The 13,768-nt window shown below is 46.2% G+C and overlaps 1 protein-coding gene across 6 annotated transcripts in view; it reads left to right on the top strand.

Moving 5' to 3' along the window:
• Positions 1-13,768, top strand: part of LOC149332084 (membrane metallo-endopeptidase-like 1) — a 39,025-nt gene that overhangs the window by 15,914 nt on the left and 9,343 nt on the right. For all 6 annotated transcript variants that reach the window (XR_016285131.1, XM_089557035.1, XM_089557037.1 and 3 more), the window contains 5 exons: positions 227-325; positions 5,453-5,755; positions 6,570-6,767; positions 7,888-8,117; positions 11,687-11,830. Coding sequence is in view for 5 of the 6 variants with exons in the window: in XM_089557035.1 (XP_089413161.1) it covers positions 227-325; positions 5,453-5,755; positions 6,570-6,767; positions 7,888-8,117; positions 11,687-11,830 (974 nt within the window). In the remaining variant the exon portion in view is untranslated. The remainder of the gene's footprint in view (positions 1-226; positions 326-5,452; positions 5,756-6,569; positions 6,768-7,887; positions 8,118-11,686; positions 11,831-13,768) is intronic.

The following is a 13,768-nucleotide window of genomic DNA, read 5'->3' as shown; positions in this document are numbered from 1 at the left end:
GTGTTTCACTGCGAACTGTAGAGTTCAAACTCGTACGTTCTTATCAGCGTATCTCAACAGACGTACAGGTTCAACTATCACTATTGTAAGCGATCCTTGGTTTCGAAGATAAAACTCGAAATCATCTGAATTTTTTAGGTGATGAACCCTGCACAGTATGTCAAACTGTCACCTAAAGTTCTCAGAACAACCGAGGCTAGGTCTTTCTCTTTTCCCTTCAATGCAGTGCATGAGCTCATAAGGAATCTTCGGAAACACAAGAGTGGGATTATACGGACGACTGTGGAGAGGCTTGGCAGCTTCACAGAGCGCTCCGTTTCAAACGGTGAGTTTGACTCGTAATAAGCCGGACTTGCTACTACTGAACAATGTGAAAACTTAACGACCTCCATTTACATTCAAGTTTAGAAACCTTCGTACACGAGGCCTTGAAATGATGTCGAACAATTCTGACTTGATGGCATCGTTATATATCTAAAATTGCCTCTTTTTGTTGACGCAAAATGTTTTTTAGAGTTGTAGATTTGTAGGTTTAAAAAAATGGCTGAGGCTTAACTTGGTTAACCCTGGTCAGATGCGAAGCATATTGATGGCTAGGCTTCGTAATACATGGCTTTCCTTGGTTGAATACTTGGTCATTTTAATACAACCACTAGAAGCCTTCGTCGTGGGGGAAGGCAACGGCATGGCTACAGCGGAACGCCGACTAACCCCGAGACGCGCGTTGGGTGGGCGCCTGGATTGCCACGGAAGCCGCGTCCGCCTGCCCGGTGGAGCGAGCGTTTCACCTACACCGAGTGTGAACGCGCGTTCGAAATGCGCGGGAATGCCGCTCGAGGACATTCCGGTGTCTGTGCGATGGCATCGTTCTCCCTCTCCCAGCGCGTGACGGCGATCTGTCGGGACGTCATGTGTCACGTGGTGTGTCGTCACTGTACCACGTGGTCTGCACGGCGTGCAACCACAGCGACGGCGCGAGGTGGACCCTCATCTTCCTCTGTCGTGACGTCATGTGTCACGTGGTGTGACGTCACTGTACCACGTGGTGTGCACGGCGCATAACCACGGCGAAGGGCTGTAGTGTACGTCCATCTTCCTCTGTCGTGACGTCATGTGTCACGTGGTATGTCACGTGGTGTGACGTCACTGTACCACATGGTGTGCACGGCGCGTAACCACGGCGAAGGGCTGTAGTGTACCTCTAGTAATATGCTTCGCATAAAAAACATTGGGATTCTTGCGAATGGCAACATTTCCTCCCTGCCTACCAAAGCAACAACACAATGTAGACCAGCGCAGTCGCATTGTGCTACTGTATGAATATTTTTGGACGTGCCAATCTACATCTCTATATTTACTATCCACCTCTTCCTTTTAAGACGTGCTGCTGAAACACACAAAGCGCATTAATTGTGCTTTATATGTCCTATCTGGTGGATGATCACGTTACTGAATGCATACCAAAAGCCTCAGACTACCGTGTGCAACCTGAATGGCACAGAAATAATTCTCAATGAAGCGCTGCATAAAAAAAGATCTCTATTCAACGCCGTTATATACTTGAGTTGACAAAAAAGTAAAATGTAATTAACAACATATTCTGGAGTTTCAAGTAACCTGCCTACTAATTAGCTTTTCTTATTGATGCATCTTTTGAATTGCATCAGAAAAAATTAAACAAAGCTGTCTATAACATTGCTTGCATGTTATATTATGAGATGGTAGATGTAATAGAACAGAGTGTGATGCAAGAAAACGAATAACAAACTGTCCAAAAGAGCAGCGCTCTAGCCAAAGGCGGTGGTTTTCACGATGAAGAGAATATATGACCGGTATGATAAAAAATAATTGTGCGCGCATTGTATCGAAAAATTAGACTGTTTTCGTAACGACTTCCGTTATTAGACTCCATGACTGACTGAATACCAGCCCAGAGTTTTCTTGGGCAAGGTGTTTAGCGCGTGTATCAGTCCGTACGCGATGCCTCGAAATCGTCGCAAATGCAAACTCTCAGCGTGTTTTCAGCGCGGAGAGTGTTGACCTTGAACATGACTTTGAAGAACGGAAGGAGTACAGCTTTCGATCTGATATGCTTTTGCACTGTCAGCAGAGCATGTTGGAATAAAGCCCCTCGATAATTTGAAAGTAGCGACACTCTCCTCCACTCCGGCGTTTTCCTCCTCGAATATCCTCTCCCGCCGGCTGCGTGCGCTGCACACGGCACGCTTTTTGGGCCATCGCTCGCTCGCCGTCCGGGCAGTTGGCTGGCACATGCGCGCGCTCTTAAGTTCGCGCATTTTTCCACGCTCTGTTATTGAATAAAAACACGAGAAAGACATGCGACACGCGTGACTACCACGAGCCACATAAATTAGCGTCTCGTACGCGCAATGAAAGTGCCAATTACGAGCGCTTGCGGCACGAACAAAACCACTTGCTGCATACATCTCACATTCTTTTTGACTTTTCAGTACTGTCTGTCTCAACACGGCATAGTATATGAAGCATAATATTTACAATACATTTGAATATTCCTGAATATTTTCAGCATACCAACGTTTAGTTAAATGTAGATTCACTTCGAACTAATTATCGCGGAAGTACAGTTAATGAAGTTGTTCACGAGTGGAGTTTCAGAAGTGGGGCGGTTGCTGGGAACAATCTGGGGCATTTGCTTCGATGGCCGTCCTAAAATTTTTCATTAAGGTTCAGTCTGAGTTTGGCACCGCGCAGTGCACATGCAACGGCTTAATCGTTTTTGTAGTTGAGAATTTTCGCGGTGGCTTAAAAACGAATATGAACTTTTTTCTATTAAGCATGAAACGACTTCAGCTCCCGCTGTCGGCGACCTTAAGGTGATGTCGAGCCGAAGCCGAGAGCCAAAGATCCGCGCACCGATTTTCCGTCATCCAAGGAAAGTGTCTGCACCCCAAAATTTGGCCCTCTCAACCACCGAAATTTGACCATGTCCGAATTTCATCAAAATTGGTGTCAAGCCTAATTTTAATATGACCAATCCAATAGTGAGCTCCAAAATTAGGTGGGCTATCCCCAAAATTTGTCTCTCTGGAACCCATAAATTTGACGTCGTGCATATTTGACCAACATTGGGGTCCAACTTAATTTGACTATAGATGGAGAACTCAGTGTTGGCTTCCAAATTTAGGTAGACCACCCCCAAAGTTTGGCACACTTGGGCATTTTCTGCCCACATTCTATTCCTTTTTAAATCCGCTTAAAGAGATGTTACATTAGGAAATAGCAACGACCGAGACAAAACCAGTTATAGGGTCTTAGCAATTTGGTCAGCCACAGTCAAGGCTATCCTAACGCAAGTGCCTGACTAATATAAGTCTTGAGTATAAATACAGTCACAATATGACGCACAGTTTTTCAGATGCAATGTTTATTACAGATGAGTCGTGTAGTTTTACGTCAAAAATATACATAAAAACCACGAATAACCAGCTGTGGACATCTGTCACCCGTTGGATGCAGTCCTCAAAAGAAAACACAGAAAACAAGAACATACTTAGGGAAATGAAACAGCTCAGATGTAGGCCTATAGTTTTTGAGGGGATGATGTATTCAACAAAAGGCTACCCGACCATGCTCAACTAAAGCAAATGATCACAAACTGTAGCAATGAATATACAAAAATGGCATGCATTGGATATTTACAATACTTGAGTGCATTCAGGCAACAATGGAAAGCACTGAAGTTATTAAAAAATGAATTATTTATGTGAATGCAATATGAGGTCTTTTCCTAGAATGTGGCATTGATAATCTCACCTGGTAGAAGCGTAACAGTTCAGCAAAACAACAAATAAGCGTAGATCGTTAGACAAGTTGCATTCATAAAAAAAAATCTAGGTTAAATCTCGCTCGGGACATGCGCCGCATTACTGCGATTTACACCATTACCAGAGGTTCGAAAAATTTACCGCACCGCGGATACCGCTGCACGCATACTAACACTTTTGCTTCCACACTTGCTAACACATGCACACACATTGTATGCATCATCCGCCGCTATTATAGCACGTTGAGCGGAACCATGAAGTGACAACACGCATAACGACGCAAAATGATCAGTAAATTAAGTGGGGTTGTTGACTTTATGATGCGCATGCATGCAATTTCAGTATACACAGTCGCTTGGAAGAAATGCACAATTGCTCGCAGAGGTGGGCAGTCTTCGTCGGGATAAAGTTCTTGCGGCCTATGTTGTGCAGCCGCTTTTTTCTTCTAATGCTGTCTTTCTTGCCGCTCGGAATCGCGGAAAAAACAGACTTTTTCACGCCGGTTTCTGCACAAAAATGCGCAGCAACTCGGCATAGCGCTGCACTAAAAGAGCGCGAATAACGCGAAGTGCAAGCGCGCAATGCCAGGGAGCTCGGCCGTAGCAGCGGCGGCTGGCCAAAAAATGGCGTCGACCAAAAATGAAAACACAAAAAGAGCGAACTTTCCGCGCGCTTTTCCCGGAGACCGCCAGCGGAGCCAATCACCGTTGAGAAAAACGCCGATGGGAGAGGTGAGAGAGGAGGATCGGCGAGGGTGCGCGGCGCGGCGGCATAGTTCACAGAAAGACGCTACTTTCAAATTATCAAGGGGCTTTATGTTGGAAGGCGCACGAGCGCCCTCCTTACCCTGGCTGCAGTCGTGGGAAGCGTGCGCTCTGATTGGCTACCATGGCGTGACGCGCCTCCTCATTGGCTCCAGCTGTTGCGAAGCGCATGCTGTGATTGGTTAACCATGCCTGGCGAGAGAGTAACATTGGCTACAGGCTCTTCTCCTCCACATGGCGATTTTGCTCCGGTCCTCCTCTCCAACACTGCGACGAAAGCTGTACATTTCGACTCCATTCTTCAAGGTCAAGATTTCCCGGACGAAGTTGAGCGAAATCGGCGATCGCGGGCTCTATTGCTAGCGCAATAAAATTTACCACAACAAAATTTTGCACGTCAATCACAAGGTCTTCGGTGGGTGCCTGACATATACAGAAATTTTGCAAAAATTAATATCTCCGCGGGAAATACTTGATGAGCGCAAATTTTTCGTTGTGTCGTAAAACATCACTGTAGCAGTCAATATATCGGCCTATCTCCCACGGTCGGCTTGAATTTTTTTCTGCTACCTGAAATAATTTTCTAAGTTGGTTTTCTACCGCTGTCTTAAATACACGATGCGAGCGATGAACAAACCTTAAAAGAAATATTTTGCAAAGCATCGGAAGAGTGAACTATTAGCTTCAGTATTTTCATAGCAGTACCTTGCGATATTACAACATTCAAGATTTTCGCCCATGAATCCTTCACTTGGGTCCGAACATGATCCCAGTCTCGCTGGATCAGAAACATTGGCGGCTGCCCTGTGTAACCTGATGACCACTCAAGGCGGCGACACTTCTGTAATGAAACAAAGCCCTCTAATCGCTCTTCTCTTCTAGCGCACTGGGTATGGATGGTCACGCATTTTACGAGCAAAGTTTTCAAGGCTACGGACGCCGTGCTGGTGTGGGACAGTGCGCCAACCACCGTCGGGCTGCTGATGAACAGAGGTCGCCTGGCACGCCATGACGCCCGCATCCTGTTGGGCTGGACCCTTGTTCGCCGGCTCCTGCGTTTTGCCTACAGCAAGGGGTTCGTGATACCTTCCAGAGAATGGGCCGAGGACTACACCAACCTGTTCTGCTATGAAAGGGTCTCAAGAGTAATGGCGATGGCCGTTTCGCACCGATACTTCAACACATGTGCGTATTCCTCTATTGTGATGGCATCGTAACGTTTGGTTTGGTTCGCGGAGAAATTCTAGAGGCCCGTGTACTGTGCGATGTCAGTGCACGTTAAAGAACCCCAGGTGGTCGAAATTTCCGGAGCCCTCCACTACGGCGTCTCTCATAGCCTTAGTCGCTTTGGGACGTTAAACCCCATAAACCAACCAACCAGTTTAACTTCCCAAAGGGGCTCAGGCTATGAGAGACGCCGTAGTGGAGGGCTTCGGAAATTTCAACCACCTGAGATTCTTTAAGGCGCACTGACATCGCACAGTACACGGGCCTCTAGAATTTCGCCTCCATCGAAATTCGACCGCTGCGGCCGGGATCGAATCCGCGGCTAGCGGGTGAGCAGCCGAGCGCCGTAACCGCTGAGCCATCGTACATGTCTTGCACGCGAGCAGCGTCCAGACCACAGAGTGAGATAAAAATGGTGACAAAAGATAAGTAATATCTCAATATGATAAAGTTATGCATCATTACAGCTTATAGCGTCTCATTCTTTTCCTTTGCTTTTTGCGCTGTTTTTCTCTTTCGGTATCGTTGCAAATATGCTGCTGTATTAGTAACTGGGCCCTCTCTAAAAGTAAAGTTTTCAGTGCGCTAAACTCGCTGACAATTGTTGCTTGGTTCATACAATATAACCCTGTACCACTGACCCTGTCTCCTTTTGTGTGTAAACACAAGTTAAAGTTTTGTAAGTCTACTTCGTATCGCGTAGTGCTTTACCTCGTAACAAGACGGCAAGGTGGCGTCTTTATTTCTCCCCTATGGATGCACTGTTCTTCAGTCGTTCCTCCGAATGCGGTGGAGTCCACTCGAAGCCTGATGATGAACCTCGTGGACACTCTGGCGGAAAAGATCAGTAACACGTCCTGGATCCAGGAACCTGTACGGTCCGTGCTTTTGAGCAAGGCCCGGGATATGGCGCTCTTGATTGCCTACCCGGTTGAGTACGCCAACGAAACCGTGGTGGAAGACTTCTACGGTGAGCATTACAGGTCGGCCGGTTGGCTGCTCCACACCCTGGCTGCGTGTATTCACATACGCCTGGCTTGGTGGCCGAATGACGGGTTACCTGAAAGATTGCACCATTCTGCTAGTTTGGTAAACAGTTGAATAAATCTAATCAGGTCCTAGCTTGACCAATCGAACAATCAAGCATCGACTGTTGTCTCCCCTTGGTAGGATTGTTTTCCGTAGATGTGTCCTGCACCTCGGTGATTTGTTCGAGCCCGGGCGGCCTTTCAAAGCACAACGCCTAAAAAGAGCTCTCGTTTACAATGAAAAGCCAACTAGCATGAAACATGAATTAAAATATTATCAATCCGCAGAATTGCTTCGTGCTCGGTACTAATATACTGAGACAACCACATTACGGATACGGCCAGAATCCTGATATTAATGCGTCTGTTAGTACATTCTCAGTACTAACATTGTGTACGTTCGTGCCAGGCCACTATAGTTGCTCTCACTTTTTACGCTCATTAAACTGCTTTTGCCGATAGGCCTTCGAAATTCCGTTTTTGCATATCAAGTTGAGACAGCCAGCCTTCCTTCTCTCAACAAGGCATCATTTTAATTGTCAGAACTTGCGTTGTACCTTTTTCCTCGCTTTGTGAATTGGCCGTTCACCAATATTCGGGTATTTCCTCGAGCTTTCGTTTTGGTTTGCTCAGGCGTCCACAGGCGATTTCCATTCAGCCTGAATATTGAGCTCGTGGCTCCATGCACTCCGATCCAAGAGATTGCATGGCCTGTAAGTACGTTCTGAGTGGTCTTTACAAGTTGGACTTTGTCCGTTTTGTGACTTTTTCGATGGCCAATTTCTTTGTTCTAACTTATGCTGCCATCCCCTCCCGCCTTGATATAAGTTGCGAAATAACAATTAGCCTTTCTCTACTTTTCAATCTTAGAGTTGTTGTCCTGACAACTCTTATGCCATTTTGATTAGCCACCTTAATTGCCTTTTTTTTTTTTATTCTGACGATAAGAGAAGCAGCGTTGCAGCACTGATTCACGAATAAAAAATGCATAGTCAAGGTAATGTTCCTGTTCCAAGTCTTCTAAACCACAACCCTTTGTTTTCTTCCTCTGTGCGGACCCAGCACGATTTCCAGACGTAGGCCAGAAATTCTTCACTTCGTATATGGCCTCGCTTCGCCTCTTGACGATTCGCACCTTCAGAGGGCACGTCAACGCCGACTTCAGGCCAGCCACCCTCAACGCCTTCTACGATTTCGACGAGAACATGATCAAAATCTACCCCGGCATTTTGCAGCCACCCATCTTCATCCACGGCGCACCCGCTGCAATCAACTACGCTGGTCTGGGACAGGTATGTTTCACTATTGTATGCGGCCGTCCCATTAACGTAACTATCTACATGAATCTTAACAGAAGATTACGAATTTAAGCTCTAAGTGGCGTGTAAAAGGACTACCGCGTTGCTCCACTGTAAACACAAATTAGTTTATATTGTTATTAAAATGCAGCAAAGCTGTCTTCTAGAGCATCTACGTTTAGGGGTACACTGTAAACACGGATATGCCTAGATGGGAGTAAAAAGAGATTAAGCTGTCCTCTAGGGCACCCCCTTTTAGGAAAGGGAGTACGCTAGAGGACACCTTAGATCATTTTTACTTCTTCCTGTTTAGAGTGTAGGGTACTCTGCCCTAGTCCTGGAACAGATTTCGATCACTAAGTGTACGGAAGGCTTGCTCTTAGCATCATACGAATGTGGCCTACAGACAGGCCAGACATACATACCCCTCACACACCTCACAAAACTAGACAATGCAGAAGAACAAACCCGTCGCCGACTACAGACACTCTCGTAACTCCAATTAAACACCACCAATGGTACCCCTCACTCTACAAACCACAGTGCGCACACTGTGAAGAAACAGCGACAGCTTTGCACATGGTGTGGGCATGCCAATTCAATCCTGCCATAGGCAGACCTCCCAATCCCAATATGGAGCAGTGGGAGGCCATTCTGCACAGCGAGGGCCCCCGCTAGCAACGAGGACTGGTTTGCAGGGCCAACGCTGCGGCGCTGGCCGGTGGGCTGCCGGAGTAGGCTGACCACCCAGGGTTCCAGTAACTGCCATTGTTTAAATGAAGTTTTCGATCAATAAATCAATGCCATTGAAAAGCAGAGTAACATGATGGTGTTCGCAATGGAAGGAGGCTTCTAAACGTGGCACTGGAGGTTTTGAGGACAGCAAATAGAAGAAACTGAAACTTCATTAAATCGTTGAACTTCGCGTGTTTTGCAGAGGGCATTTGTTTCCGTTGACCACCTTCAGTATTCCGTATATTTACGCTTGAAAATCAACCCCAAGGCACTGGCAGCATGCCCTGCCTCTTAAAGGGAGTACACTACAGGAGAAGCTTCTCTATTTTACTCCTGTATTGCTCACTTCGTGTTCAGAGTGTGGTGGAGGGTTTATTAAGTCCTCTCAGGATGGGCGCCAGCTGCGCCGGCCTTTTGCCGTAGATTTATAGGCTGTTTTTTATTGTTGTTAGTGGCTATTAATTGGTAATCAAAAAAAAAATAAAAAATAAAAATGGAAAGTGCTAGCCGCGGCATCTGTCATGGAAACCTGAAGCACCTAAGCTGCGGCTGGCGGGAATAAAAGGGCAGGGAGAGGGAAAGAAATGGGGTGTGGTAGTACGAAAGAATATTAGTAGGGCGGCATTATTTACTTCGTACAGATAGAGGATATTGATTTTTTTTATCCCGAATTCGTTTTTCTCGGCCGTTGTGTCATGATATAAGCAAACTGCGCTGCCGGTGCAAGAGGACATCAAATTCAGTGCATGTCCAGCAACAATATCTTCCAAGTTCGTTGTTCAAATCCTCACGAAATGCTCTGGAGACAATTTTTCTCGTTAATATTGAGCTCGTGGCTCCATGCACTCCGATCCAAGAGATTGCATGGCGTGTAAGTACGTTCTGAGTGGTCTTTACAAGTTGGACTTTGTCCAGCTGGAGGCCCGTGTACTGTGCGATGTCAGTGCACGTTAAAGAACCCCATGTGGTCTAAATTTCCGGAGCCCTCCACTACGGCGTCTCTCATAGCCTTAGTTGCTTCGGGACGTTAAACCCCATAAAACAAACCAAACCAATTTTTCTCGTTTCTAGCTAGGCCGGCACCATGACCGGGAAAGCATTTTCATTATAGTTCGCTTAAGTAACTCGCTTTCTATTCTCATTTTCAATTTTCATGTTATCAAAAAAGTTTGCAGCAATCACGATGTCGTCATTGTCTCACAGACGTTGATGCCACGCTAGCGCGGTTTGGTGAGAAAATATGCTTATTACTGCCTATCACTGCAATCGCTTTATTTGAGAGGTACAGCGCTGTATATATCCGGCGCGTTTTCCCAAGCGTCTTTAGTCTAGTCATTGTCTTGTAGAAAGTAATAATTTTCGATATCGGCGTTATGTACAGAGTGATCATTGCACAGAACGCGTGGTGCTTCGAGCCCACGATACGGTTATTTAGCGCTGACCGTCCTTTTTTTTCGCCTACCAATGCAATTAGGCGCTACCAAGCATACAATGTACCAAAGGGTAAGCGGTCGCATTGTCCTCATTTATTTGCATGCGGCTCTACATGTTGCGCTACATATCAGCGGCACTAATACGTCTTGTCGCATGCTAAAGCGGGTCGTTGCGTTGTGAACTTTTGTGAAAACTACGCATTCCGAAAAAGTTCACGAAATTCTACTTATCAACGAGTGCAAAACTGTGGGGGCGGCACAGTAGTTAGCATCGGTTCGAAGCGCGGCATTATGAGCACATACAAGGCGTTGGCAATGCGTAGAATGGGTGACATTGAGAAGCAACGACGAATTCGGATATTGAAGCGGACAGTGAGCCGCTATAGCAAACCTTGTTTAGCAGGACCACGTCGTAGCCGACTGCTGTCCTCTTGTCTGTGGGGGTCGCTGGGCGCCTATATGGGGCGGGTTCTCCTTGATGGGTGCAGCTACATAAACGTACTGACGGTTCACAAGGAGTAGTAGTTCGCCATCCCCTCGTCCGCCGCACACGAGCTGTAAACAACCGGCTACGCTCCTGAGCGCAGCTGATTAAGGCTTGCGTCACTGACGAGCGTTGGTCCTATCGTGTTTGAACACTTTCTACATCTCCGTATCTTTAGCGCTACGAGCTTTTCTAACATGGTTCGTCTCCTAATTTTTTTCTTACTTGCAAACCTCGGGGGCCATTAAACTTGTTAGTTTCTTAAAGATGTTGTTTTAAAACAACAAATCAATAGTTTTAATCAAAAAGCAAACGTCATGAAACATTATACTACTAATACTATGTTAATACAATACCTATCCTTAGAGACATTTATTAGACACTGAAGATGTAGGCTGCCTACACGTTCACATCTCTACACTTTCCACACTGTAGTGAATTTGTAGACAAGTTGATAAGTATGCCCTTTTAGAGTTCGTCGACTGTTGAAAAAGAAAATATAATGTGAGAGATTACTTAAGCTTCACGTGTTATTATTTATTTATCTCTCCGAAGACTATTCGATAAAAGTTCATTTCATCTCTGCTCATAGCCTAGGGACTATACCTAAGCACATGTCAAAATACTATTACTTTATATATCCGGTTTATATTCTGTATATACACATCCCTACTGTTTATGTTACTCCTTTCCAGTAATGATAATATCTAGTTTTCCTGGAAGTCTATTGATCTGAAAAGGTGCTTTTTTTTCTGAGCCCTAAGTCTTCCCAAGTTGTATACCTTTAGAAGTTTTTGTGCTTTTATTACCCGAAATGAATGAGGACATCTTTAAGGAACAAGATACCGCTGTTCCCATTTTTTTTATTTACTTCCGCAACGTGAACTCCTCCGCGTCAACTTTTCTTCCAGGTCGCGGGGCACGAAATCATGCATGGTTACGACGTCAAAGGTATCGCAGTCGATGAGAGGACACGCCCGGTCGATTTCAAGCGGACGTCGACGATGAGGCAGTACGAAGAGAAGGTGCTTTGCCTTCGCGCTTCGTACCAGCGGGTACGTAATCGCCGTATCCTTTTTACATTGAGTTTTCGCAGTTTGGTTCCTTCTGAACAAGAAAAGCTCTCAAGCTGCTGCGTAAGGCCTGGAATAAGAGTGTCAGCATCCACATAGAACACTACAGCTGACTTCCTCCTTCATCGAGATCGACATCACTTTCGGCAATTTTTATGCGATAGCATTGGAGGTCCCGTTCTCCAGAAAAGTCGGTGGCGTTGTCCGTCGGTGTCACAAAAAGCCCATTGGTCGAGAGGGTCGTGACGTAGTAGTGACGTCAGTGCAGCAATATCTCTGAAAATAAAAAAATGTCAGTGGCTTAGCTCGGCTATGCCAGGGTATAAGTAGTGAAGTCGAGCGCAACGACGAGGCAAGCGGTGTGACGTCATACCAAACGGCGGCGGCGGCCCGGCGGCGAGGCACGCGGTGAGGCACGCGGTGTGACGTCATGCCAGATGGCGCGGCGAGCGGCGTCCGCCAGCTACGGCGATTGCAAAGCAACGCCTCAAGGTCGGTCTCTGCGCCTCCTCGGAGCACCGCCACAGCGAAATCGCATGTTCGTGGCTAATGTAGTTCTCGCTACAAAATTCTAGAACGGGCAACAGAACCGCTGTGCTATGCGTCGCGAGCCTGGCGCACTACCTTGACATCACAGAGAACCTTCGTTCGCTGCGATAATTGGAGGCCTTGCGCGGCCGCCTCCTACGGCTAATCATTCAGCATTACCATTGAAGGACTATGGCATTACTTTAAACAAACACTTAATTAGTGTAAATTATTAAACGCAGCCTATACGCAAAGAGCAACTGGAAGCGAATATGTGACGTGTCAGTGCTCTCGCATTGCACTCTTAAAGCACCTTAAACATCGTCCAATTTTTACCTCGACACGGTGAACTGAACGCATACGCGCTTCGAGTTCTTGATCGACTCAACCGCACTCTTCCGGTGGCATACAGTGCCTTTGGTTTTTGAGGCGCACGTGGTGTGGTAGTTGGTCTTGTTCCCAGGTTTGAGCTACACATGAGGGCGAGTCTTATCTTACCTAGAGAGCCGAAGACGCTATTAAGAAGTTTTATACGTACACACGCTACTGTTCGTTTTGAATGTGGGCACAGATGACCAAGTTTACAATCTGTCTGCTCGCCTCACCACGAGTGTATTGCAAGCACAGAGCACAGGATGAGCCATGAAGATTGCAGCCTCGCTCTCTCGGCGGCCGCATTCGCCAACATCTCGCAGGCTCTCGAACAGGCGTAATCCGTTCGTAGCAACAAAGTAGTAAGCGAAGAAAATTACGCGTTTGTTACTGACATCGGACTCAAGCTGTCAATTTCTCCATACCTATGGCTTCCCACTGCTCACATTATGCATAATCGGCGAAGACGTAGAGCAGCCGGTTAATACTGACAACAGCGAAAAGCGGGCTGATAAGCCTTTCCAGTGATTTTAGCTTTAGGTGCGGCACGGAAATGTGATACTTTTTCATTGGACACACAACTTTCACGTCGCTTCATACGCGTGAATTCGTACAAATTATTTCAAAGAAAAATAATTGAGAGCCGTCTTTACTAAAATGAAAGGAAAGGAAAATGTTATTTCTGCTCAGCACACATGTGGAGTAGCAGAACACCTCGACTTTTCAGGCTATGGTTCCTGTCTGCATACAATGCGATCAATATTAGGCTTAACAGACTTCATGGAATCAGCCACTGAGTGGCACCTGAAATGCACTTCTGCACATAAGTTACGCAGCCAGGCAAACACTAAGTGAGATGACAACCGTCACCGTAGGGCGCCTAAATTAACTAAAATATATTAACGAAGCTTTCAGCCACTGTGGCTAGCGCAAGTGTTTATACCAGAAACATAGAAGCAATGGCAGTTCTAGACTACTCAATTTGGTAGAGTTCTTCTAGAGCACGCGTATTCTTATATA

Source organism: Amblyomma mixtum, chromosome 8 (genome assembly GCF_055824585.1).
Source record: "Amblyomma mixtum isolate Tamu chromosome 8, ASM5582458v1, whole genome shotgun sequence".
Classification (NCBI taxonomy): Eukaryota; Metazoa; Arthropoda; class Arachnida; order Ixodida; family Ixodidae; genus Amblyomma; species Amblyomma mixtum.
The sequence above is the reverse complement of the archived record's forward strand: the minus strand, read 5'-3'. Positions and strand labels throughout refer to the sequence as shown.